General features: G+C 34.1%; 2 protein-coding genes across 4 annotated transcripts in view; one reads left to right on the top strand and one right to left on the bottom strand.

Moving 5' to 3' along the window:
- Positions 1–1018: 1018 nt before the first annotated feature.
- On the bottom strand, positions 1019–21674 carry LOC117343140 (vacuolar protein sorting-associated protein 41 homolog). The gene is given in 28 exon segments (XM_033905458.1): positions 1019–1693; positions 2267–2346; positions 4647–4691; positions 5063–5162; positions 5470–5606; positions 5869–6009; positions 7787–7979; positions 8381–8431; positions 8750–8888; positions 9333–9380; positions 10277–10404; positions 11022–11114; positions 11326–11391; positions 11393–11470; positions 12173–12229; positions 13271–13386; positions 13714–13846; positions 14185–14279; positions 14638–14704; positions 15256–15337; positions 16449–16510; positions 17207–17326; positions 17595–17729; positions 18233–18307; positions 19321–19404; positions 19804–19899; positions 20118–20159; positions 21609–21674. Coding segments are annotated over 28 exon segments (2565 nt in total). The 5' UTR covers positions 21645–21674; the 3' UTR covers positions 1019–1627.
- A 477-nt stretch (positions 21675–22151) lies between these two features.
- Positions 22152–27767, top strand: part of LOC117343137 (POU domain, class 6, transcription factor 1-like) — a 68364-nt gene continuing 62748 nt past the window's right edge. For all 3 annotated transcript variants that reach the window (XM_033905457.1, XM_033905456.1, XM_033905453.1), the window contains exon 1: positions 22152–22371. The gene's annotated coding sequence lies outside the window, so the exon portion shown is untranslated. The remainder of the gene's footprint in view (positions 22372–27767) is intronic.

The following is a 27767-nucleotide window of genomic DNA, read 5'->3' as shown; positions in this document are numbered from 1 at the left end:
TATTAGCCCTGAACTTTTGATCAGATAACCTTAGTTCATTGAGTTACAGGCAACAGATTTTATTATTCTTAACACTCTGTAAAGCCGCACACAAAACAAAAAAATCTTTACCCTTGGGTTGAGTCTAAAACGCACAAAAGATTCTACTAGTCCACACATATTCATTACATGAATCTAAGGTGTGAACCGACATGTATGTGATCAGCTGTTTGTAGACCTGTGTTGATGTGTATATTCCGTATTTGGGCATTGATTGTACGATATGGTTATAGATTTGTTACCGACGTTATGTACTATGAGCAGGATATTGATACAGAATTCAGTAAAAGTATTATTATGCTCTTCAATATTTGTGTTTTGTTGTGTATTCCAGTACATGTTATAGACAACACATAGGTGCAGCATCTGTCTACAAACTACAGACTGACAAGGAATTCTCTTTTTTTTCTGCTGATACTTTGGTACTTAATTATCAATACACAATAGGGGCCATTTGTCCTTTTATTTCTTTATGAGGACAAGAAAAGCTCTTGTCTTGTCACTTCCAGGTTACCCTAGGACTTTCGTGGCAACTAGACAGTTGTTAAATAGGGTCTCTGTCACTCAGTTGATTGAACCAACTTCCTAGGTTAAAATAGTAAAGGCCTGGATTATCAGGGCAGGAGACCGAGGTCCAATTTCCTGTTGGCACACTCAGCAGAAATGTTGTCTCCACATTCTTTCATATTGGCACCCAACAAAGGCACATGCTTCACTATGCAATTCTGCTGCCAATCTGCTCCAATTTTACATGACACAATATTAAAGAAATTAATTCACAATGGATAGTTGTTACAGAATGAAAACAAGGCATCTGGAGCAATAAGAATCCCCTCTCTAATCAACACTGACCAATACACAACAAAATATGGTCAGTACTGTGAGTTTGATTAGATACGTACATATGAGTCTATCCCTGTATAACGTCACCGACTCGTCAAGTGGAGATAAAAAGTGAAATGAAAACAAATAACATTTATTACATTTTTAGCACTTTATAGAAATATTCAAAAAATGTTCACAATGTTAACATGTTAGACAACTATATATTAATGAATATAAATCTTATAACATCTCACAAATAACTTTAATATTCCATGATATCCTGTAACAGAGCACAACTATATCCTGATGGTAAACACTACCTCATTTGATACGATGTCGGGCAAGACAATACAGCCGGAGCTATATAATACCGTCACATATTTGTACATTAACAAACTGATTTTCGTCCTTTAAAAGGATGCTGTACTATAATTGTGATGAAGGTTACTTGAGAAATGCTTAACATATTTATTATGGCATGGTATTTCAATTGCGGTAAACACAGGAACAGTGATGTACTTTCAGCCAAACGAATTCCACGAAAGTCCAACACAAATAAATTTTTGTCCATACATTCTGGAGCACACCTCCTACAGAATCCTACAGTATCACAGCTGTCTCCGTAAAATCCAGTAGCTTCACAGATGTCCATCTCACTGGAATCTTTCTCCCTCGAACTATCACACGCACTACTGTTTCTTACACCTCTACTTCAGCAATAAATAAGATTTGATGTCCCTTAGCCCTAGACTCTAGGTACGTTTTACGTCCCTAAACCTTTGGCCCCCGGTCCTCTCTTCTGAGCACTGCTGCATATTGGACAACTCTCCTATCGGGACAAAAATAAGACACTGGTTAATTGGTTTTAGACTCGATAATAAAATCTAAATTTTTCTAAATTATACAGGATATTTATAATTAGTACATCGTTGTAAACGGTTTCTACATTTGTATCGCTCTGGAACATTTTTTTTTCTTCAAAATTCACTTTGGAAAACTTTCTATTCAAAGTTCGCTCTGGGAAACTTTCTGTTCAACATTCGTTCTGGAAAACTTTCTGCTCTCAGTTGTATGTCCAATTTCATTTGTTGTGTTAGTGTAGGCAAGTATATCAAAGGATAATTTGTGGCAATATTCACCATTATTCTAATCCAATTCCAAAGTGATAATAGTTTGAATTAAGTGAAATCAAAGTCTTTTTTATTTAATCAATAAATATTTTTGTTAAATTGGATAAACAGCTGAATTAGGAATAAGGCCAAACATATTTCAGCTCCTAAATTAAAATTAAGATCGTTAGACAAAGTCATCAGGAAAGTAGAGCTAATTGTATTACAGAAATGTAACGATGTTAATTACATAGGAAAGTTCTGTAAAGAAATAAATATGGACAGAAACTTACCATAGAATGTGCTGGTAGACAATCCTCATGAAATACATGGCGACAGAAAAAAATCACAGCATTACTGGCATACCGGAGATCTGAAACATAGTCCAATATACTACAATACGAGTATTACTGACATATCGGAGATCTGAAACGGAATCCAATATACTACAATAGGGGTATTACTGACATACCGGAGATCTGAAACGGAATCCAATATACTACGATAGGAATATTACTGACATATCGGAGATCTGAAACTGAATCCAATATACTACGATAGGAGTATTACTGACATACCGGAGATCTGACACGGAATCCAATATACTACAATAGGAGTATTACTGACATACCGGAGATCTGAAACAGAATCCAATATACTACAATAGGAGTATTACTGACATATCAGAGATCTGAAACGGAATCCAATATACTACAATAGGAGTATTACTGACATACCGGAGATCTGAAACGGAATCCAATATACTACAATAGGAGCATTACTGACATATCAGAGATCTGAAACGGAATCCAATATACTACAATAGGAGTATTACTGACATACCGGAGATCTGAAACGGAATCCAATATACTACAATAGGAGTATTACTGTCATACCGGAGATCTGAAACGGAATCCAATATACTACAATAGGAGTATTACTGACATACCGGAGATCTGAAACGGAATCCAATATACTACAATAGGAGTATTACTGTCATACCGGAGATCTGAAACAGAATCCAATATACTACAATAGGAGTATTACTGACATATCGGAGATCTGAAACGGAATCCAATATACTACAATAGGAGTATTACTGTCATACCGGAGATCTGAAACAGAATCCAATATACTACAATAGGAGTATTACTGACATACCGGAGATCTGAAACAGAATCCAATATACTACAATAGGAGTATTACTGACATATCAGAGATCTGAAACGGAATCCAATATACTACAATAGGAGTATTACTGACATACCGGAGATCTGAAACGGAATCCAATATACTACAATAGGAGTATTACTGACATACCGGAGATCTGAAACAGAATCCAATATACTACAATAGGAGTATTACTGACATATCGGAGATCTGAAACGGAATCCAATATACTACAATAGGAGTATTACTGACATACCGGAGATCTGAAACAGAATCCAATATACTACAATAGGAGTATTACTGACATACCGGAGATCTGAAACAGAATCCAATATACTACAATAGGAGTATTACTGACATATCAGAGATCTGAAACGGAATCCAATATACTACAATAGGAGTATTACTGACATACCGGAGATCTGAAACGGAATCCAATATACTACAATAGGAGTATTACTGACATACCGGAGATCTGAAACGGAATCCAATATACTACAATAGGAGTATTACTGACATACCGGAGATCTGAAACGGAATCCAATATACTACAATAGGAGTATTACTGACATACCGGAGATCTGAAACAGAATCCAATATACTACAATAGGAGTATTACTGACATATCGGAGATCTGAAACGGAATCCAATATACTACAATAGGAGTATTACTGACATACCGGAGATCTGAAACAGAATCCAATATACTACAATAGGAGTATTACTGACATACCGGAGATCTGAAACAGAATCCAATATACTACAATAGGAGTATTACTGACATATCAGAGATCTGAAACGGAATCCAATATACTACAATAGGAGTATTACTGACATACCGGAGATCTGAAACGGAATCCAATATACTACAATAGGAGTATTACTGACATACCGGAGATCTGAAACGGAATCCAATATACTACAATAGGAGTATTACTGATATATCAGAGATCTGAAACGGAATCCAATATACTACAATAGGAGTATTACTGACATACCGGAGATCTGAAACAGAATCCAATATACTACAATACGAGTATTACTGACATACCGGAGATCTGAAACAGAATCCAATATACTACAATAGGAGTATTACTGACATACCGGAGATCTGAAACAGAACCGGGAGATAATATTTAGCCCTGTAAGAAACCCTCAAACCAAATATCAGGCTAGTACACTGATAAAGGAGTCTGCTGATGCCTTTCAACACTTGCACCAAACCTTCACACAAACCAACATTAACTCCAACACCGGGGCGACAACGTAAGCTGCCCCTCTCTTTAAGAGGCTAGCTAACAGTTGCCATTACTCGGACATTGGTTCTTGCATAATTTACGTCATGATACCCCTGTAACTTATAACTCTTTTAAGCATTTTAAATCCCTTTCGCCCTAACAAAATTAAGACCCATAATCCAGAATACACCAATGTTTTATATCTGTACCGAGTCATACAACGAGCTAGTGACACACAGGCTGAACACATGTACTGACAACTCACCTGAAACTATGACAGCTTGCTGGCACGTATGACAGGTCTGGATACCTATTGATAAACAAATCACAAAGTACAAAATTGGAAAAATCTGTGGAAAATATTGAAATACCTCCTTTCTACAATTTTACCCTAAATAGGCTTGTTTACGTTCATTGGGTGTTTTCCATTTTCCAGACTTAAATTTCTAGATTCCCAAACATTCACATGCCTCTATATTAATGCTGTCGAGTCCTAGAACGACAAAAATAGCTGTGGTTTGCAGTTTTACATGTATAATCATAATTGGGTATAAAGTGTATCTATTAATTTACATTTGTGTAAAATTTAAATTATTGTTATCATTTTGTCGTTGTTAATCTATCACGACATTTCAGACGTATTTTTGCATGTATCTAACTTTTACGTCCAGCTTGACTTACTGCTGACGGAGATTCCTCGTTTATGAGTTTTCACAAGGCGATCCATCAGGTTGAAGCTGTCTGCTACCAAGATCCTTTTACATCCTTCCCTCAGGGACATCTAGACGGAAGAGAAAATACCACACAATTAAAATCTCTATATAAATACTGAACATACATACCCATTTCTGTATAGCAAGTCTTAATGAATATCAATTTTTTCAATGATTCCCCCAGACTGGAGATTTTATCTGTAAGTTGTAATCCAGTAGTATATTGACGAGGGATTCCCAACGACTGTAGATTTTACCCGTAAGTTATAATCCTGTAATATTTTGACGAAGTATTCCACCAGACTGGAGATTTTACTTGTAAGTTACAATCCAGTAGTATATTGACGAGGAATTCCCCCAGACTGGAGATTATACCTGTAAGTTATAATCCTGTAGTATCTTGACCAGAGAGTCCCTCAAACCAGGGATGTGCATGCCCTCTTGAATCTTGGTGATGAGGATGATAGGGTCCACGTGGGTACCAATGTTCTGTAGTAGGCCTTTTATAAAACCTAGGAGATACAACATTCAAAATGTATCGGGACAGTAGAGAAAAGACGGAAATTATTTTCACCAATAACAAGAATAAATATTACTGACTCCTTGGACTGAAACATCAGTCAGGACAAATCATATACTAAATCGAGCAATATTTGAGCCGATAGTTCCCAATTCGATCATTTATGAGTAATTCCTACCAGAATTGAAGTGAACTGATGTGACATTTCCAGCCTTTCTTGAACGATATTTGTGTTTCTGTGTAAGTATACTTACTAGGTTTGTCTATACTGTATTGGATCAAATCCTCCCAAAGTTCTTGTTCGTTCTGATCTTTACAGAATTCGATGGCTTGGTTCACGTCCTGAAGTCTTGACGTTATTAATTCTAAGGCTTGTTTAACATTACCCATCCGACCTGAAATGATAAGAACAATTTTTCGACTGACAACATGAACAAAATCAATATCAAACATCCTGTTCTATATTAGCATGATGATAAAGAAATTATACCTGAGAGTCTAGAATATGAGCAGTTGGGTGGCACTAGGCAGGCGGGGATCAATTCCCAGACGAGACATGAAAAGGTATGGGGGTCAATACAATATATATAATATGGGTTTTCTCCAAGTACTCTGGTTTCCTCCCACAGTAAGACTAATTGCATGCTTCCATCCAGGCCGACAAGAATAATTTAGATTAGTTGGTATACAATGCAACTTGTTTAGCAATTGTTGCAAAACATGTAAAGTTTGCGTAATCTAGAATTGAGGGGACAGAGCTAAGACAATAAGCAGACCTGCTTAATTCCTTATGCTTACATAGCACTGTTTATTCAACATCAAAGAATATAGAACAAGAGATCCCAGAGGGATCTTGGCGCCCACCATTTAACGATCTTTATAGGTTCCATGTCAGATTGATCTTTTCTCTATTTTTCCCTTCCTTTTACTAATCTGTGTAAATTGAGAAACATCCCTCTAGTACTTTTCAAACAAGGGGAAGCTATATATGAAAATTGAGAAAGATCCCTTCAGTACTTTCTCAGAAATAGCGATAACAAACTTCAATTGTCAAAATCCAAGATGGCTGCCTGTCGGCCATGTTGTTTTCCGATTGGTCTCAAAATGCAATATGCATAACTAAGCACCAAGGGGAACCTACATATGAAATTTGAGAAAGATCCCTTCAGTACTTTCTGAGAAATAGTGCTAACAAACTTCAATTGTCATAATCCAAGATGGCTGCCTGTCGGCCATGTTGTTTTCAGATTGGTCTCAAAATGCAATATGCATAACTAGGCACCAAGGGGAACCTACATGTGAAATTTGAGAAAGATCCCTTCAGTACTTTCTCAGAAATAGCGATAACAAGCTTCAATTGTCAAATTCCAAGATGGCTGCCTGTCGGCCATGTTGTTTTCTGATTGGTCTCAAAATGCAATATGCATAACTAGGCACCAAGGGGAACCTACATATGAAATGTCAGAAAGATCCCTTCAGTGCTTTCTCAGAAATAGCGATAACAAACTTCAATTGTCAAAATCCAAGATGGCTGCCTGTCGGCCATGTTGTTTTCTGATTGGTCTCAAAATGCAATATGCATAACTAGGCACCAAGGGGAACCTACATATGAAATTTGAGAAAGATCCCTTCAGTACTTTCTGAGAAATAACGATAACAAACTTCAATTGTCAAAATCCAAGATGGCTGCCTGTCGGCCATGTTGTTTTCCGCTTGGTCTCAAAATGCAATATGCATAACTAGGCACCAAGGGGAACCTACATATGAAATTTGAGAAAGATCCCTTCAGTAATTTCTGAGGATTAGTGATAACAAGAATTGTTTACGGACGGACGGAGGGACGGACGGACGGATGGACGACGGACCACGGACGCAGGGCGATTTGAATAGCCCACCATCTGATGATGGTGGGCTAAAAATTCACTCACACTACCAAATCGCTTATAATTCGAATTTTCCTTATAAATTTCACCTTTTGTCTGTGACCTAGTGTTAACTCTATGTATGTTGTTCTTACCACCACAAAGCGCTCAAATCATTTTTACAGGTAAGAAGAAAGTTCTTACTCTGTGTCAGTACAATATATTTTCAGTGTATTGTGACTTACAAGCATAATTACACATGTACTGTATTGATATAACTATTGTGTAACAATAAATGACAAATTCTTACCCAATAAAAACACCTGTTCAGGTATGAAGTCCCTCATCTCGCACTCCTCCAGCGCCATCTGGAGGGGGTAGTGGTTACTACTGCGGAGAAAGGACAGTAAGCGTGGTCTGTCAAACTCTGCGTACAGTCTCACTTGTTTGCCGTGATATTTCTGACAGAGCTGGGGATCTTTCTGGAATAGCTTGTCCAGGTACTGGCAGTGGAATATAGAATCACTATAGATCAACTAGGTACTGGCAGTGGAATATAGAATCACTATTATAGATCAACTGAGTATTGAATTTTGGTCAAATTACAAATCTTGATCACTTTATTGTTTCCTAACTCTTACATCTTAAGATTTTTATAGAAACCTTAAAACTTTTTTCCATCTACTACAAAACATTCTCGAGATCTTACCAAATATCATTCTGACAACTTACCACAAAATTACAACTTACAATGAAATGTTCTGACAACTTACCACAAAACGTTCGGACAACTTACCACAAAATTGCAATTTACCACAAAATGTTCTTAAGACTTACCAGAAAACCTTCTGACAACATATACAAGATGTTTTGACAGCATATACATAATGGTCTGACAACTTACAACATATAGGTTATGAGGGGTTTTCTCTAACTGGTGCACAACATTGTCAATCTGAAATTAAAAAAAAAAAATAAGTTTCTCAAATACATGAATCACTCCCTGGACTGTAAATTACACCCTGTGAGAGAAAAGCCATTAAAATAAAAATACCCTCAAACCCAAAACTAGTGAGAATTTCATATCATCAACAAAAGCATCATGCATGCATTCACTTATAGAAAGCATGATGGTGCTGGTTTTAGTTTCAGACTCAAAGATCAAGAATTTACAAGGTCCGGGTCAGAGCTAAATTCTGATTGGTATAGTATGGTTCATTAAATTTTACACAGCACCTCTCTGTCCTTCAGATCATCATCTCAAATCACTTACAGACATTTTCTTCATGTTACCGATCAGCATGGCAACAGCCTGTTCACAGTCAAACTCCATAAGCTGTATTATTTTGTCGCTGATGGAGTCGAAGAGGTCGTGTTTGTAGATCAAACTGAACACATCTTTGTGTTTTAATCTGCAACAAAATTAAATGGCTAGAAAAAACACAGGTTTGTAAGGCCAAAATTTGGCCCTGAATATTTCAATAATAAAAATAAGAAACAGTTCCGTTATCCACTTCTCATTCACCTTCATTTCTCTCAATATGTTCATTATTTCATTATATTTTATTTTTGAATTAGTCAAATATTAATTTGTTTCCTTATATTTACCTAACTCAGGGAATTACACACAGTTCATGGAAATAAGCTCAATGTTATCAATAGATCAATTAACAAATGTCAATTAACAAATGAGATTTGATCTTTTAGGACAGGTGTTATGTCAATATATATAATACATTTGGAGGGAATTTTCTGTACATCTTTTTTTATCATTGAACACGTCAGTACCACAATGAACCAGGTATTGACATTGGCTATTCCACAGGATTTGTCTGTATCAGTAAAGAAAGACTTACTTGATGTATATTGCCAGGGCTTTGTCAAAGGATCTTTCAAAAGAATAACTGTAACACACAAATCATAATTCAATAAGGACATTTCAACCACCATACCAAACAATACTCAGGTACAACTGTAAATGTGTGAGAGCAAAAAAAAAAAAAAAAATTTTTACCACAACCTGTGCACCGTTAAGTTAAATATAACATACATTAAAAAATATGTTTTTTATATATTTTAATTTTTTCTTAGCCATGTTTAAATTTTCATCATATAGGCCAAACCTGAGATATGTACATGTTTGACAGAAGTGGACTGAACATTATTACACATTTAACTTGTGAAGGTCAAGGAAATTTATTTGAACAAATGTGATGGCTTATTACCCCACCAAACCAGAAAGTATTGCAACGACTCCTCTCCAAGTTCCGCTTAAACAGGAATTATTTTATTTTTTCTGGACATAGATTTGACCTGTATACTGTAGCATAGCCAAACAGACACATTTAATTTTAACAAGCATACTGGGTACAGCTAAAGCAATACATATCCCCTAAAAGGCTCCCACTAAAAAAAGTAAGAGTAACATTGACCTTCACCTCCCAAAACCTTGAAACTCAAACTTGTCTGATATATTATGGTCCTTTATAAATGTGTAAAGTTTGGTCAAAATCCCTCAAGGAATGCAGTCGCTAGAGCACTGACAAACTTTGGCATTACGTACATACAAGACAGGCTCAGAGGAAACATATTGTACCCCCGATTTCACAGGTAAAGACTAAAAAGTACATAAATGTCTGTTTGCTATTGGCTGTTGTCAAAATAAGTTTGTTGACTATATCATGAACACACTTTGGGCTTCAGGTCAGAAACCACTAATACCAATAGTGGAAACCATGACAACACCCAAAATGTCTTCATCTGTATAAACCAGAATCATCAACCGAGACAATAAACTTACAGTTCACCGAGAGCCTGTAGTAGTGTCTTATTACCACGGTTACTGTCGAGTCGCTCAAGTGTGGAGCTTATCAGTGTCTTTACATTGTATAGGTAACTAGGCCATTCCTTCACCATCTTCAGGTAAGTCTAGAAATAGGAGAGAAAATAATCAACATTCAGGTAGATTTTACATCATAACTAGGTATAATCACATCATGTAATAATGTAGGCCTCTTTATAAGACAGAAGGTTTGAGTGGCCCAAAACATATGGGTTCAAAAATAATTTTTCTCTTAAAAGTATAAAATATGAAAATTTTAACAGTATAATTACAACAACATTTAACATAAATGCTCCACCACTTTGCTAAAATATATTCTATTTTTTCAAGTAATTATTTCGGATCAATCCATACCGAGTGGTATTACTGTACTGGTAGAAACTACAGCTGTAAAATAAAGGGGAGCTAACATACATAGCATATCATTTTACCAATCAGGGTAACCTTTACATACTCACTGGCAATGAGTGGTTAATTTATTCATTGTACCCAGAAGCCACTCTGACAGTATGATACTATTATAATAATAGTTTGTGGGAACATTCTTCAGTGGTTTCAGGGTATTTAGACAGTTTAGTAGTATAACCTTCACCACATAGTAGTCATTTCATTTAAATTCCTTATGATTATGTCTGTCTCCTCATCAACCACAATGTTAATTTCACAGTAAAATTTCATGCTATAATTTAGTATTTTTACTCGCCTCTTCATCTGTAACGAGAAATTCGTTTAGTACCATCTCATAAATAGCTTGGCCAAGTTGAGGGTCCCCACGAGGTAGATATGGGGCAATTGCCTGTCACAGAAAAACGCAAATATAAGAAAGATTATCATACGCACATTTCAATACTGATATCAATGCAAACCCCCACCCCTTCCCTCATATCAGTCTATGTGGCCCTTATATGGAAATGGCTAAAGGCAATCTTTATATTTCTTGCTATGATTTTAATTTTGTACATTCTAATGGAAACCATTAACCTTACTTCTCAGTCACTACTACCGACCTTGAGCTGATGTATTTTGTGAAATTTGTAAACAATTTCCTCCCAGGCTTCTTTGTCTTTGCGGAGGAATCTTCACGCAGAGTTGGGCGGCCTGATCGTACTGCTGATCCTCCAGTAGGTACACAAGATACTGTCGTCCTACACGCTGACGAATACAGCATAGAACACAGCATTAACATCAACAAAATGATTCTTGAATAAGAAATGTCTACAACACTTTCCTCTCAGAATTTCTATATATAGTCAAACCTACAACAAAGTGATTCTTAAGTAAAAAATTTCTAAAACACCCGCTTCTCAGGATTTCTATATAGTCAAACCTGTCTATAAAGATCACTGATGGGTACAACAAAGTGACTCTTCAAAAAGGAGTTTCTAGAATAGCCTTTCTCAGAATTTCTATGTACAAGGTGTACATATGAAGTTAAACCTGTCTATAAAGGCCACTTGTGGGAGCAAAGAAACGTGGACTTTATTTAGAGTTAAGTTCATAATACAAAGAATTGTTCTATGTTGCAAACCAACACATGTGGCCTTAATAATACTTTATATAACAGTTTAATGAATTGTAATACAATGTGAACAGAAACAAACGACCTTTAAAGACAGGTTCCAAATAATGTATTAAACATCATGTGGTCTATGTAACAGAGGTAAGGATAAATTATATTTATTTTAATGCCGCTGCTGGATATCAACCCAGGACCTCTGGCTAATTTACTAGATTAACACTCTGCCGAATGAGCTCAAGAAAAATTTTCTCGAGCCAAGTCTGTAGCAAGCAGCCAATATAATTATTTACCAGGGTTACGACCATACCATTGCATTTGGAAGAGTCTAACCTTACCTGAGGGGTGTGTTTCCTCAGCTCTTGTTCGTGATTCTGTGTAGATTCCATTGCTTCCTGATCAACAAAAATTCAGGATGTCATAAATAAGTTATAAACACTGACATAGACCATCTAGCAATTTCATTTTATTAAAAAGAACGTCCCTTTACAAAGATTTTCAATATATGATATATAGCTGCCTTCAAATAACAAAGACTTTCTATAAATAGTATACCGTTACGTTTAATACACACAGATTTTCTATAAATAGTTGAACTTTATTCCGGCCATAAACACTCTAACATATAAACTTAGTCAAGGTATATATCCTCACATACAGAATTATATGAAGTTAATTTGATTACAAAAATGGATAAAAGTCATAAATACCAACAATGCCTAGCATTTACAACACAATGCACAAATAATGTATTTCCTATCATTGCAGTGACTGTAAAGGTTAAATATAATTTCAAATAACATGTTTTTTTTACTGTTTTTAGGGAACAGTGTTCCAACAAAAAAGGGAAAATTCCACGTTGCCCTTTTTTTTTTATGTATTTTTGGGTATAATTTGCTTATCATGGGGTACTGGCCCTTACGATGCAGAAATTTTTGCTTCATCGTGAGGCCATGATAGGAGCTGATCAGTAACTATCTGGCTATCTACCATTAAATTGATGAAAGAAATTTGCTACATATCATGGCCTCACGATGTAGCAAATATCCTACATTTTTGTAAGGGCCAGTACCACAAGATATAAAGCAAATTATACTTGCACAGAATCAAAGTGCACAAAAAGGGAAACATGGAATTTTTCCTTTTTTTGAAGAGTTAGGGAGTAAAAAGAGGAAAATCAATTTTTTTAAAAATCATTACAGTGTAACAGAAAAAAAAGGTCAATTTCGAAAAAATTCCTCCCAAAATAGCATCAAATGTTTTGTGAAAATGAAAAAAATTTGAACTATCAAAAACAGCAACCATTACTACTATTGTGATCGCATGAAGTTTGGAGCATGGCTATTCAGAAACAAATCTTATCGTTTCCATCAAATCTTTCTTACATGGGTATTAAAATTTTATCTAGCAGACATTAATTAACGGTCAAAACTGACCTCAAACATGTCATGGTCCAGTAGCCAGGAGATGTGGTCATCCATATCACAGAGTCGCGACGCAATAACATCCCGGGGACTGACAATGTAGAACAGGTTCTCCTCTCGCAGACACTCTGTGTAGGATAATAAGGTGTTATATCTTTACATAAACATGGATGAGATCAGCTCAAAGTAAAAGAAGTCTAAAATAACATTTTCTTTGGGAAATTTTAAAGTTATCTTCACAACATACAAGCTGGCCGTGGGAAGCCTGAAATCATAACTTTAGCTGAAAATTCTCATGACTCTATAAACAAGTTTTGAAAATTTGTGGACTATAATTGGAGTACAATGTATTAGAATGTGGATGATAACAGTTACTGCTATAGTACAGAGGCTGACTTAAGAGATCGTTATTACACTTGAATGTCAATGATAACAGGTATGGTACAAAGGCTGACCTAAGTGATAGTCATTACACTTGTATTCCTGGAATCCACGGATGGACAGCGCATCATTAGATACCTCCTCATAGTCATTCAGACTCGGCTTCACAACCTGTAGGTGTGGTCGCTGGGCAACCAGACGATCCCCCTGACAACAAAACATTAATTGATGTTTCTCACACAAACTCAAAATGAAATTAAGAAAAAAAATCACCAAAAATAATATTAAGACAAAATTCACCAAATTGAAATTCAGAAAAACAGTTTTTTTTAAATTTGTTGATAATTAAACATAGCTGCAGAATTAATCAAAGACAAAGATAAACTTATCGTGGTACCAGGTCTTTATCATATAAAATAATTAGATATCTATCAAACCTTACTGTCACGGTACAAAACTGATCTCTTTAGAAGATAGATGAATTTACAGTAAGTAACAACATTTTGATTTGTCCTGACTTGATAATGTAATATATGGAGTCTCACCTCCTTGTGAAGGTCCTTCTCGTAAGTCAGTAACACTAGCTCATCCCCAAGTGGTGCGATACCGCACACGTAGCTGTCCACCGTAAACATGGCCGCTGTAAAGAAGACAAGTAATCTAATGATTAATCAGGATATTAGTCCAGATTTTTGGAGAATGTACCTTTTGTAAAACTATGGAAGAAAACATTTAACGCAATGAATTTAGTATAGCAAAAGGCCCAAAACGCATCTTCTGTTCTACAGCTGTCAAACACAGCCAAGTCAATTACCAAATAAATGTCAATTACAAAGTATACATCAAAATTTAACCTATATTTTAGTGGCAAATGTTGTCGATGAAGCAGTTCTATTCTCCTTGTACTTTTAAAAAAAAATCTATTTCCAGTTAGGATTACAATTTTAATTATATGCGAGTTTTCTAAAAGTTATGTAGATTTTACAGTACAAACTTACTGATCTCCACATATCTGTTCGGCAGATCTCGGACATCCTGCTGCACCCGGTCACGTACCACACACACCTGATCAACAAACCACAAATATCTAAACAGTATCTTTCACATACATACCAAAACAAATTTTAACCACTTTTTTTTATCAGATTCTTGGTGAAGATTAATTAATACAAAACTTATTACATACAATGTAAAAAGTATATTACAGCTACATTTTTCATAAAAGACGCTTAGCTAAGATTTGTATTTTAAAACTGTTCATAATAATCTTTACATAATATTAATAATTGAAATCTTTTTTTTTTATTTCACAAAAACATGCATGCTACTCCCAATTTGACAGAAATGTAGGAGAATACACAACTTTTAACGAAAGTTAGAAATGTCAAAAACTGGTCAGGAGGGAAAAAAAAAGTTCAAACCAGACTATAGAGTGTTGATGCTTATCTCAGGAAAGCATCAACATATCACGGCCATAAATGAGTAGATAATAGGTTTTTTAACCAAAATGAACAGAAGATGGATGGACCAAGAGTCACACTACATGGTACCGAGGTATATGCCTCAGGCCTATTCTCTGCAACGTTACGTTTATGAGAATTTTATCCCCAGCTTACCTTAACTCTATCAGCCCAGGCAATCAGGAATGTACGGCTGTCCTTCCAACAGATACTGCACCGGTATAGGTCTGCTCGCTGGCTGTTAATTATATAAGCCAAGTTAATTACCAAATTAATGTCAAATAACAAAGTTTATGTCAAATCACAAAACGTAACAAGTTCATGTCAAATTATAGTAAATAACAGTCACTCACAGGATGTGAAATATATGCTAAGAATGCATGGATGATAAATTAATAAATAAGCACCCTGGGTATTGCCAATACATGTCCCTTTACAGGCCCCCGCTAAAAAAAATAACAGTGACCTTGACCCAAAAACCCTGAAACTCAAACAAGATATGATGGTCCGTTCTCATTATGTGAAGTTTGATAAAAATCCTTCATGGAATGACGCTGCTAGAACACCGACAAACTTCAGCATTACATACATACATTGTACCTATAAGACGGACAGAAAAGAAACCTATTGTTTCCCTGATTTCATCAGTTAAAGGACTAATACGGTGAGCCAATACCCCAAGTATGAAATTGGAAGGATGAGTGGCGTAGGAAATAAAGCCCATACAACCATTTTCTTTGATGTATGACAACTTAAAACTATAGTTGCCTCCTCCCCTATGACTAAATTTGAAGTTTATGATAAATTACAAAATCAGTGTAAAAAAAATGTTTCTGATAATTAACATTTCAGAGGCAGTATGACCTTTGTTTATAAATGTACTTCTGTACAAATGGTCATGTCATTGAAAAAATTTCAAAATGTCACATATCATTTTCATCTTTCTAAACTGATGAATAATTTCTAGGATCATATGGACCTCTTCAATTTACCTCTGTGACATTTAATTTTCATAATTATATAGTATAATACACAGGGAATTTTCTGGAGAAACTGCTTTTCCCTGATCAGAGTTATACAGAGGCTAATATAAGGGTTGAAATGACCTAGTTTTTATTTGCCACATCCTGACCTTACCAGGTATATATACGTAACTGCTATCAAGTTTGACATACTCCAATTCTTCATATGATATATAAAGAATCACAGTTTTTACTTTATTGAGGTCAAAGTTACAAAAATAGGTTACAAGTGACCTAGTTTCAAAGTTACAAAAATAGGTTACAAGTGACCTAGTTTCAGTGGCAATGTACGTGTATGTTAATTTTATAACTGAATATTGATCTTACTCGTGACCTTTAGGAATGAAGGTTATTCTGGACCGAGAGTTCATGTCGTAAACTTTGACACCCTGAAATATACAGAAAACAGACAGTGTCAGCAGTGTCAGTCAACATTGGGAACAGCTTATTACAATAATTTAAAATTAATTTTACAGAGTAACATCAAAATAAACCATTGCTTGACCTTAGTGATATTCACCAGGTCTTACTGTACAACAACACCTAAGACCAAAGGGGAATCATTGTATAAAATAGTTAGAGAGGATACATCCCTGACATGGAGTAATATTGATCGAATGAAAACAAGGATCAACTGTATAATCTTATAAAATAGCAAAAAATAATACTTTATGATTGTAACAGGAAAGAAAGTAGTGTGACTCCACCGGGGATCGAACCAGCGACCTCCAGCGTACTGGTCCAAAATCTCTCAAGAAATGAAGACGCTAGAGTGCTGACAAACTTTGGCATTACATACAAAACGTACAGTACATACAAGAAGGACGGAGAGGAAACCTACACTAGCCCAATTCTCACAAGTACGGGACTAATAAAATAAATCGCATCCCAAAGAAATCCTCTTTATTTTGTATATAACTAACTTTCAATCTTATAAGTGATTATTTTTTTAGGGCACTGTTAATATTAATTTATTTGTTGGTTTTAATTAGATATATTTTTATACTGTGGGTGTTATTTATTTTGTGACCAGCAGTGTTACATGCTATCAGTGGGTAGTACAATTGTATCTTTAATGAGTTTACCAAGTCGTTGGCCCACGCTATGAAACTGCCTTTCCACTGGATTTCGCGTATTGGCCCCTCCCCCTGGTGTAACACTGTAGTTTTATGCCTGTTGAGGAATCCCTTCTCATTCAGCACCAACTGTAAAATACAATAATTTTTATAATATTATATACATATACATACAATCTTTCCAATGAATGATAACCTCTGGTTGTTCATTTCTTACCTCATTCATTTTTTTATGTTGTATACATTTGCACTTATTTGAATAATTTTACAAATCAAAATTCTATCTTACACGATTTTTCATGGGCGGAAATCTTTTGCATAGAAGTCAACAATATATCAATATACATATACCCTTAATATGGGATATGATCCACATTGACAGTACACTAGAGATCACCTTGTCATCTCCGGTGACAAACTGTCGTCCACTACCGTGTTTGTAGAAGTTGGGATCCATGGCCACCGCCTTTACCGGCCGGTCAAAGTTCAAAGTTTGGTTGTTTTCAGTAGTATACAGTCCAGTGATCATTATCTGTAAGAAAAAATAAACTAAATTAATTATCTAATCACCATTTACATCATTTTGTCATTTGTGTATGTGTAAGAGAGTATAAGGTCACCTTACTAGCTCAGACTAGCAGGAATTGCCCTTTAGCCTAGTGGTAGGATGTCAGCCCAGAGAGTGAGATCGAGGTATCTTGTTCGAGGCCAAGTGTGTTCAAAGGTTTTCTTTCATTGCTCATTCCTACTACACCTGAATTACATATCCAATGATTTTCTTATCCCGTTGTAAAAAAAACTTAAGAGAAAATACAAACAATTTTCATTACTCCTCCAAACATTTTAATTAAAACCACAGATCAGATGTGATAACATTATTTGTATTCCTGTGTTAAAAATCTAAATCTGTAATAGTATATAAATCAAGTAAAATTTCTCACAAAATAAATGTCATTTTTAAAATTACTGAATTTCAAAAACAAATGCTGATCTGTTGTTTCAAGCATCAGAAATGTATAAATCACATCTACCCACCCGTCCATCATCTGAACAGCTGGCGATGAAGTCTCCATTGTCATCTAAACTGATCTGATTAACAGTGGTGGAATGCTGAAACATAAAGAACTCTAAGTTAATAAGCCAACCATGACCGTTTTATTTCCACATTAAATTGAGATTAATGTGAGGAAATTCATTCATAAACTGAGATTCCTAGTTTTGACCAATCAAGACACTGGTTGCATAATTTCATGAATAAAAATACAGTGGTAATGTAACATTCCCTCGCTACTCATATAACATAAGAGCCAGCTAGTCGACCAATTTATTATCTGACAATATTGTACTAACTGTAATGGCACCTGCCTATGTTTCTTGCTGTGTTGAACCTCTAATATTGTTGGGAGTATTTCCCTCAACAGAGCATAGCATAGAGAGGGTATGATTAAAATAGTAAACTGGACAACAATGACTTAAACGAGATATTCATTTCATCAAAAACCTATAACAGAGTAGAATATTTATAATTAAACAATAAACATCTATAATTAGAATATTGTTAAAGAGATGTAGATAGCCGTTCTTGACAACAGTTTTTGTCCGATTAAGGTGACTGAGTATAGTCACCGAAACATCACACATCAATTCCATACTAGTTGATACACAAAATTCTGTGCACATACACACTTACCAACTTGAAAAATGTTTCACTTTTTATTACACGTAAATAAACTTTCGTAGATATCAAAATCAGTATTAGATTTTACGCATGACGTTTCAGTGTCACCTTCATCAAACAATTACCAGTGAAGTGTAATATGTACACTGAGGTATGATGTATCTCATATCGTTACCAGATCAACAGGACTTTTTGGACACATTGTAATCTTATGTACACTGAAGATGTAAACAGTGTGCAAGTCAATTTGGCTATGATTACTCTGTGGAGAAGTTAATTTGTCTACTATGTATATATACTAACACTGGTTGTGATAGACAAAAGTCTATTAACATGCCCTCTAAATACAAACCAGAACAAAATGTTTCCTAATATTTCTTTATAGAGTTAATATGGAGTAGTAATCACAGACAGGAGTGACAAGACATTTGTATGGAGAACTCACCGAGGCTACTTCTTTACTGTTGATGTTGAACCCAATATAGTCCAATATGTATATCATACCCCAGTGGGTCCCCACAGCTAGGAACTGTAACACAAAGTCAAAATCTATGACACTCATCAATACAGTAAAACTTGTCTATGAAATCCAATCATAGGACCAATAGAAACTGGTTGCTATACTATAGACAGGTGGTCATTTTATACAGGTGTTTGCTAAGTGAGGTTTGACTATATGCTAGCAAAATGAATTGTTTGTCAAACATGGAAATATACCTATTGTTTTGAAAGAAATGTAGTACAAACCACCCTGAGTTGGGATCGAACAAAACGCCTCCAATCTTCACCTGAAGTTCATTTGTCTGATGAAAATTAAAGAAAGTCTAATTTTATAAATTAATATAATAATTCTTTGAAAGTCATGAACATCATTTCAGATGTTTACACTACCATTTTCAATGAAAACAGTCACCTATGAAAGGATTACCTTGGAGTCAACTGCCATACAACTAGCACAGTCTTTACTGAGAATTGTGTTGAGGTCATTTCCAAGTCTCTCATACTTAAGTTTGGGTTCCACTTCCTGAAATAATATCACAACATTGTGAACCAGTTTCAAAACCATGGTGTTTGCTCTATTCCCTGTACCTAAATTGTCAATAACTTTACAATAGGGGCACAAATATTTACACATGTATGCTACTTCGGTAAAATTGTTCCATTTTAAAATGTATATAAGTTTTACCAGTGTTTCCGATGATGACCCCACCTCACCATTTAATATTTTAATTAAGAACATACTTCCTCAGATGATTCTTCATCACTTTCATCTTGATCTTCATCCTATGAATGAAAAGAAATACCAGCATGATAATATTACTCAGCTTCAACAAAGAAAACTTGACTGAAACCCAGTGAAACAATATTATGTCTAATTGTCTATCATATTAAATCTTTTTAATTTCCAAGTTCTTGTACAATGTATAAAACAAGTTCTAAATATTTACAATTTTTTGTTTTTGTTTTTGTTTTGTTTTATGCTTGACATTAATTAATTATTCCTTTTGAAGGCTGTCCATGTTCCCATTATATAAAACAAATTTCGCAGCTGTTTTTTTTTTACATGTTCAGCTTAATGTTATGGTGAGAACTTCTCTCCAAAAACTCTTCTGATTTCTAAAACTTAACTGTGATCACCTGATACAAGAGAAACTATTATATTATTTGCATATCACAACCAAAAACAATTCATTTCATACAAGAAGACGATCATTACTTGTGAAATGATGTTAATATTTTTGGTTTAAGGTAATCTTCATCTTCCTTTTCTATTTTTGTATAGGATTTTTCTTTGTGCACAACTGATTATGAAGATGATATATACACGTAGTTAGATAAGACAGACTGCTCCAGGGATGTATCTTCAAATTCTAGTACATGTATATCCCAAAGTAAGCATAAAACATACAAGTTCTGGTTGATATTTCATTCTTTATTATCCATATAAAAAGGAAAATATCTTATCCTAATCTATAGAACTGTTTTATTTCATTTATTTATTTACTTTATTGGATTTTTGTTTTTTATATTATGCATAATGAATTAAAATGAAATATCAAGACTGTCCAAACACATCTGCTGCTCCAAACAATACCTGTTTTTGAAATCATATATAGTAATCCAACATTTCGTCAGTCAAAAATGTGCTAATTCGAAGATTTCTGGTGTTTTTACCAGAGTAGAAATAGAAGGCTGATTAAACATTGGTATACTGACTGTGAAAGTATTTGTGATGTTTTATCAGCCTTTTGAAAACTTAATATGGGCTGCCTAATCGGATGCATATGTTAGTCGACCTACATAAGATTTTTAAAATGTCGATAAAAATCAGAAATCATCGCATTAAAAAAGCAAGAATTATGATTTTGTTTTTATCAACATTTGTCCTTTTATTGTCCCAATAGGCCTAATAAACACAAATAGCTAGCTGCTACAATATCATTTTGCAAATGAAACGGGCATTTTCCAGGATGAAATTGAAATGACATTTTGATACTGGCAGATATTAATGTGAGGAGATAATATTAACATATTCTTGAGTCAAGACTCGAGTAGAATCCGTTCAAAAACATAAACACCAACGTTGTTGTATCAAAACCCCGAAAAAACATTACATAATCGTCAATTATTAGTATATAGTTATGTGTCATGTGATCAATTTGTACACATAGATGTAAGTTTTTCACTCTTAAGGCTGATGTTAAGTTCTCATAAAAGAAAATAAAACGAAACCTCAACTGTTTCTTGGCTCGGTGTGGAGGTCGCCATTTTTGATTCTGAGATGTCACATGATCTGAAAAGGAGGCGTGGAGTGAAATGTCAAAACAATAAAAAATATCAATCATGTTATTAGATACGAATTATTTCAACATATCTTAATACACTTACATACTAAATTGGTAATGTTGGATATATGTTATTATCATACAACGCAAAATCTGCATGTTTATTATGAACTATTTTCTGACGCGGATGTTATTTACGTGTTTACTAGGCGTAATAAACTGAGGTCCAAAGAGGGGTAAACTACCCCCGACAGTAAGCAGGTGCCCGTTGCCAAATAAAAATTTCTCTGGTGTTTCACCCCTTTATTATGAAGACCCTCTTCTAGTCTCACAAAATATTATTTTTAGCAGAATTTAGCCCCAATTTAAAATAAATATAACACTCATATTTATTTCGTATTCCCCTAACTTGTAATCCGACACTCTAAACTCCTTTCCTTTTTCGGAGTAGAATTTATTTGCCGAACTATTTTATTCGGTGTAGGTCAAGGTAGACTACTGGAAGGTAGGACTAGCAAGCAGCTAATATTTATTTATGAAGACCGCGAGCACGCATTAACATAATTTATTATAAAATCCCATGTGCTTGAATACATTGATAATATAATATTCCACGATCCGCTAATTTTGAAGACACATTGTATAAAATGATGTGAAATGATCAACTGGACAACAACAGCTTAGGAAAATCGACATCGAGCGAATATCAGGTAAGTAAATATGTAGGTCATATATATGCTTATTTATTAATTTATTTTCTAATTAGTGATTTATACGACAAAATATTAACATAATTTATCAAATAAATGCGCAAGAATTATACCGTAAAAGATTGTCATTATTAGCATTTTCCGTGGCACTACACAGAAACGAGTGTTCACTATATTCTTTGTCCCTCTCATGAAATCGATACAAAGCTTCCATTATTCAAGCGTCGGGCTGCTGAAGCGGCGAGGAAGATGGATGCCGCGCGCGGAGATCAGCATCCCTGCTGCAGCGCGCGAAGCGGTTTTCAGACAAACCAGAAATAAAAGCTAGAAGATGCACATGTAGATGTATATAAACGATTAGGGTCAGAGAATATATTTATGATATGGGCTGGAATATGAAATGTTGTCCCATTATCATAATTTATAATTGCATAATGTGTATATTATTGAAAAATTGCTATAATTTATTAAAGTAATGTTTATATGTAATGGAGTATTATCATAGCTTATAAATGTCATTACTATTATAATCAAATCATTAACTGAGAATGTTTTAAATGTTTGCAATTCATAATTATATATTAAAAGTATCAGTTTGTGATCATCAGAGTAGAAACTCTAAAATGTCAAACTTAGATTTTATTTTGAAGTTATATAGACATTTCACACATAATGATGTTTCATGATTTTAGTATAAAAATGCTTTGTACATGTATCTTTAGTTGAATTTTGAAAAGATAAAATAAATGTTCTAATCACAATTTGGTTTTATTTATTTTTTTATTTTTCAGTCAAGTTTTTTTCAGGATGAATATTAAGTGTTAATATAGTGTGTAAACTTTGTGTTTATGCATTTGTGGTTGTTGTTGGCAAGGTTTTGAAAAATTTTGAATTAATGAAAATTATTTAGAACTTTACAAGTTTTATGGTATACAAAGCATATATACCCCTATATACCTATAAGAACATACAAAAAAAAAGTAACTAAATTTGTTGAGCACCTGTGCTAGTATTTAATTTTCGTACCCATTAAATACATGTATGTTGTGCAATATTTGAATATCTGATCGGCACCTGTTCCGTTTAGAAACAGATTTAATTTTCAAAAACCTTTTCTTTTTGGTATATAGAAACAGCTAGTTGCTATGGTAACATATTATATTTTACAAGTGTGCTATTCTCCCAAAATTCTGAAATTAATTTGATAAATTGTATTTATCCAATTCATGTCAGCACAAAAGGCTTTATAAGTTAGTAGGTAAAACTAATACATCAGTTAAAAAGTCTGCATAATTATGTAGAATAAAGGTAAATTATAAACTATGCTGAAACTTTCAGAATAGAACATTTTTTAAATTAGTTTAAATATTGGCTTCTTAATTGAAAAAAAATGTTACTGAACTTATTATGATTTTTAATCAAATGTTAAAAACCTCAGATGTTCAAACAATGTATTTGGTTTCTGCAGTGATACAACATTTCATTTCTAATTTAGGTTTTTTTTTTTTTATCTAGCTTTGGTGTCCCACTTTTTATGTTTGTCGAATTAGCACAGCACAGGTGTTAAGATAATTTATTTTTAGGCTTAAAAATGTTTATTTTCTGCATGTGCATTGAAAGTTCTTCAAAATTGGCTTGTTTGAATTCCTTTTGAACATTCTAGATAAAATTAGAACTTAATAATTTATGGAAGGAATTGATGTAGGCAATAACAATCTGCTAATACATGTCTGTTATGATAAGCCAGCTGTCTTAAGTGGAGTATTTTAAATATGTAAACATTTGATTGGCTGGTAAATAATTTATAATGGCGAAGTTGTTGAACTGAATTATTGAAGCATTAAAACACTACATACCAGACATTCCACAATAGTTCCTTCATACTTTGGATATGGAGCACAAGATATTAATAGCATTTTGCCACTAGCAATATGAGCTTAAATGATTTTCTCTAAGTCGTGATATTGTTTCTAAGTAACATAAAGGTGATGGTAGCCGAGATAGATGCTAAAGTATTCTAAATCTCAGAAGATATGTGTATAATTTATACACAGGAAATATTGTACTTCACAACTGGGATTGAAAAGTTATTATATTTCAGATTTTTCTTAATACAATCATTAACTTGGATCTGAATCGTCCAAGCTTCTAGTCCGAGACATACCTGTGGTTTGCGAAACAAATTGGATCCAGTATCTGTATTATGAAATAATTAGCAAAATTGGGAATTTTGAAATGATCAAATATATATTATACTGGATATGCAATTCAGTATTGAATTCGAGAGTCATTTATTTTTGATAATAAGTTTTTTGTATGTTCTGTCAGGAAGAGAATTTTTTTTAGTTGGATCGATCTGGTGTTTCTTCATGAACATTAACTCAACTGTGACAGATTTGTTGCATTTTTTATTTGTTTTCATAGTTGGACATTATTATTCCCTTTGATCTTAAATGTAAAGTGACACTTTTTTAGATGAAAGTTTATTTATAAGAGTCTTTGTGGATTCAGATGTTGTCTGTCCTGTGATGATTCCAGGCAGAACTGTCTGGACAGTATAGGCCTCTGTTCCATTCAGATAAAAGCCTCCAGGCCAGGACACAGTGGGTTCCATATAAATTATGTTGTTGGTGGTTGTGGGATCAATAAAGTTGGGATATTCTATGATGGTCTGGCCAGTAGTCAGTAGTACCATCATAAAGCTTGCAACAAATGGAAGTGCTTGGGCACAAAATCAATAGCTGATCCAATTCAGAGTCTGTCTCTATAGTAGCCAAGTGATGAGGCCCAGAGAGTTGGCCTGCATCTGTCAGTGTTTAGCTTTAGAAAACAGTCTTCTTGTGCTGGAATCTCAACTGAATTTCAGAGAGGCCCCATAAGGGAAAATTACCATAAATTAATTCCAAAACAGCCACTTAAGTATGACAATAAATGTAATTTACTGATAATGTATGCTGTTATTTTATGTTAATTAGAATATATTTAATTACTTTACTTGTGGGTATTGTTTTGGAATTCGATAAGTCTTTTCTTTGGAGATTTTATGATTTATAATCTGAAGATGAGAGGCCATCTGAAGGGTACTTTAATGTTTTAGAAAATAATTGGCACTGTTAGAATTTGAAATAATAAAGCTTGGTCAAACATAAAGATACTTGTTTTAACTACTGGACTTCCTATGCTTTAGACTTGTGGTACAATGGTAATATTTACTCATTATGAGTTTAAAATATTTTCATATTTAATGGGAAATATTTAAATATGTGAACTGATGAAAATGTTAAACCTAAATGTTCATAAATTATTTAAAAAAGAAAAACACACCATTTTCTGCCCTAACAAATGCACTATGTGTGCTTACAAAACACAACTGAGATATGTTTAATAAATAAAGTTACTGGGAACAATGACTTTGTGAACTGAAACTAAAGTTGAAAAACAATTGAAATAATTTTTAAAATTTTTTATTTTTACTCCGGAACAGAGTATTTAAAGACTAAAGATTGTAATAGAAAATTGGTGAGGTAAGCAAACATTTTAATGGGCTAGTTAAGCCCACTCTCACAGAGGCAGACACACTTACGTAGTTTATAAATACAATATTTAGAATCAATTTATCAGTATTATATTTGTGACATTAATTTTATAGTACATTTTGTTCAAGTTCTTTCTGCTTAAATTTTTCTGATAAGTTAGTAAGATTTTAAAAATTTATCTACAAATTGCCCTTATCTACAAATTGCCCAAGTTTCAAGTGATGTGAAATATTAAATTATTTGAATTTATTTGACGATGCTGAAAACAAAAGGTGTGATTGGTGTGAAGAAGTTAAATGCTAGTACATTCAGCTGCTATGGTGTGATCGATGTTGTAAGCGATGATACTGCATCTTATTGTCACACTGTGTATTAATAACAGAGAATACAATTTGTAAATAAATTATGATATAATCTTCTGATGGAAAAGTCTGACATTGTCATCCACATTGTTTTCGTTGTCTCAGAATAAAAAACTTCTTTCTCATCAGTCTGAAAGGTATTGATCAACCATTGCACTAGTATTAGTGTAAAATGCTTCATTAATACTGTAATATTAATCAGTGAATATCCTTCTGGACTGATTAGTTTCGAGTTTCAGCTTAACAGAGCTGATGATGAAATGATACAAACTCAGAATTATAATGAAGCTGCCTCAACTTTCCCTGTCCACCACATCCATGTTCAGGAATTAATGGCAAATATGAGAATACTAAAGTCAATAATCTTGATGCTGGTAATTTTTGCACCAAAGTGCTTTTGGAAAATGTTATCATTACTGTCAAGTCAAATCAGACAGCTTGAAGATATGTCCAAACTTTTGACACATTTTTAACTTTGTAAAAATCTTGACTCGTAGTTGTCATTTGTCAAAGCAGAAATGGGATTAGTTTTTTCAAATATTCTTGAGTTTTAGTTTCTTTGTTTGATAACACACATATTTTATTGAAATTAAAATCATTGTTATAAAATTATAAAGTTTTTGTTTACTGAGCTGAACTCTCAAGCTTCAGTAGAGCCATTTGGGACAGCAAGCAGCATTAGCAAACACATTAGGCCTTTATTCCATCAGGGTATGGGGTATTGATGAGGATTCCTGATACTTAGACCAAAGGGTATTGTTTGTCATCTTCTCAAAATAATACTGGCCAGCCCCTGATTATCTCTATTGACATCAACAGTTTGCCTATAACAAAATCGTCTCATTATAAACTGTTATTGATTTATGTTAAATTAGCTAGAGAACTGGTATTGATGGAAATCTAGCTTGTTGAATAGGACCCTGTCATGTGCATATTAATACGACATGACCTGAAAGAGTGAGAGAGAGCCTGCTTTTTAAACATGATTTGTAAATGTTATTGATCAACATTTGTGCCCTGTGGAATAATAATGAGTTGGTACGTCTGTTGAGTCATAGATTTCTGTAGAATTATTTCTATTTCTGAATCTGTAGCATAGTTGCTACATAGTATTTCTTTCATTGCTGAAAGTCTGACCCAATCGCTTTTTCTCTTTTTTTTTCATCAATTTTACAATTTGCAACAAAAGATTTATCGCACAAATAGGATATCCATCTTATGACAATGGACTATAATTTCTAGCTACCCTATAATTTCTACCCTACTCTACAAATACCGAAGTTAATTTCTGGAAAATAGTGAATTATGATCAGTGGTCAATTATTTTTCAAGGTTTGTTGTACATTTGTTTGTTTGAACATCCAAGGTAATTTTGAAGCAGGGTCTCCTTGTAGTAGTTGGTGACTATCTCACTGAGCAAAATACGAGAGGCCTGTCGCATGCCATCCAAAGCAATTATATTTAGGGTATAGTGTCTTGCCAAAGGATACAACCACGA

This window comes from Pecten maximus, chromosome 15 (genome assembly GCF_902652985.1).
Source record: "Pecten maximus chromosome 15, xPecMax1.1, whole genome shotgun sequence".
Classification (NCBI taxonomy): Eukaryota; Metazoa; Mollusca; class Bivalvia; order Pectinida; family Pectinidae; genus Pecten; species Pecten maximus.
The sequence above is the reverse complement of the archived record's forward strand: the minus strand, read 5'-3'. Positions and strand labels throughout refer to the sequence as shown.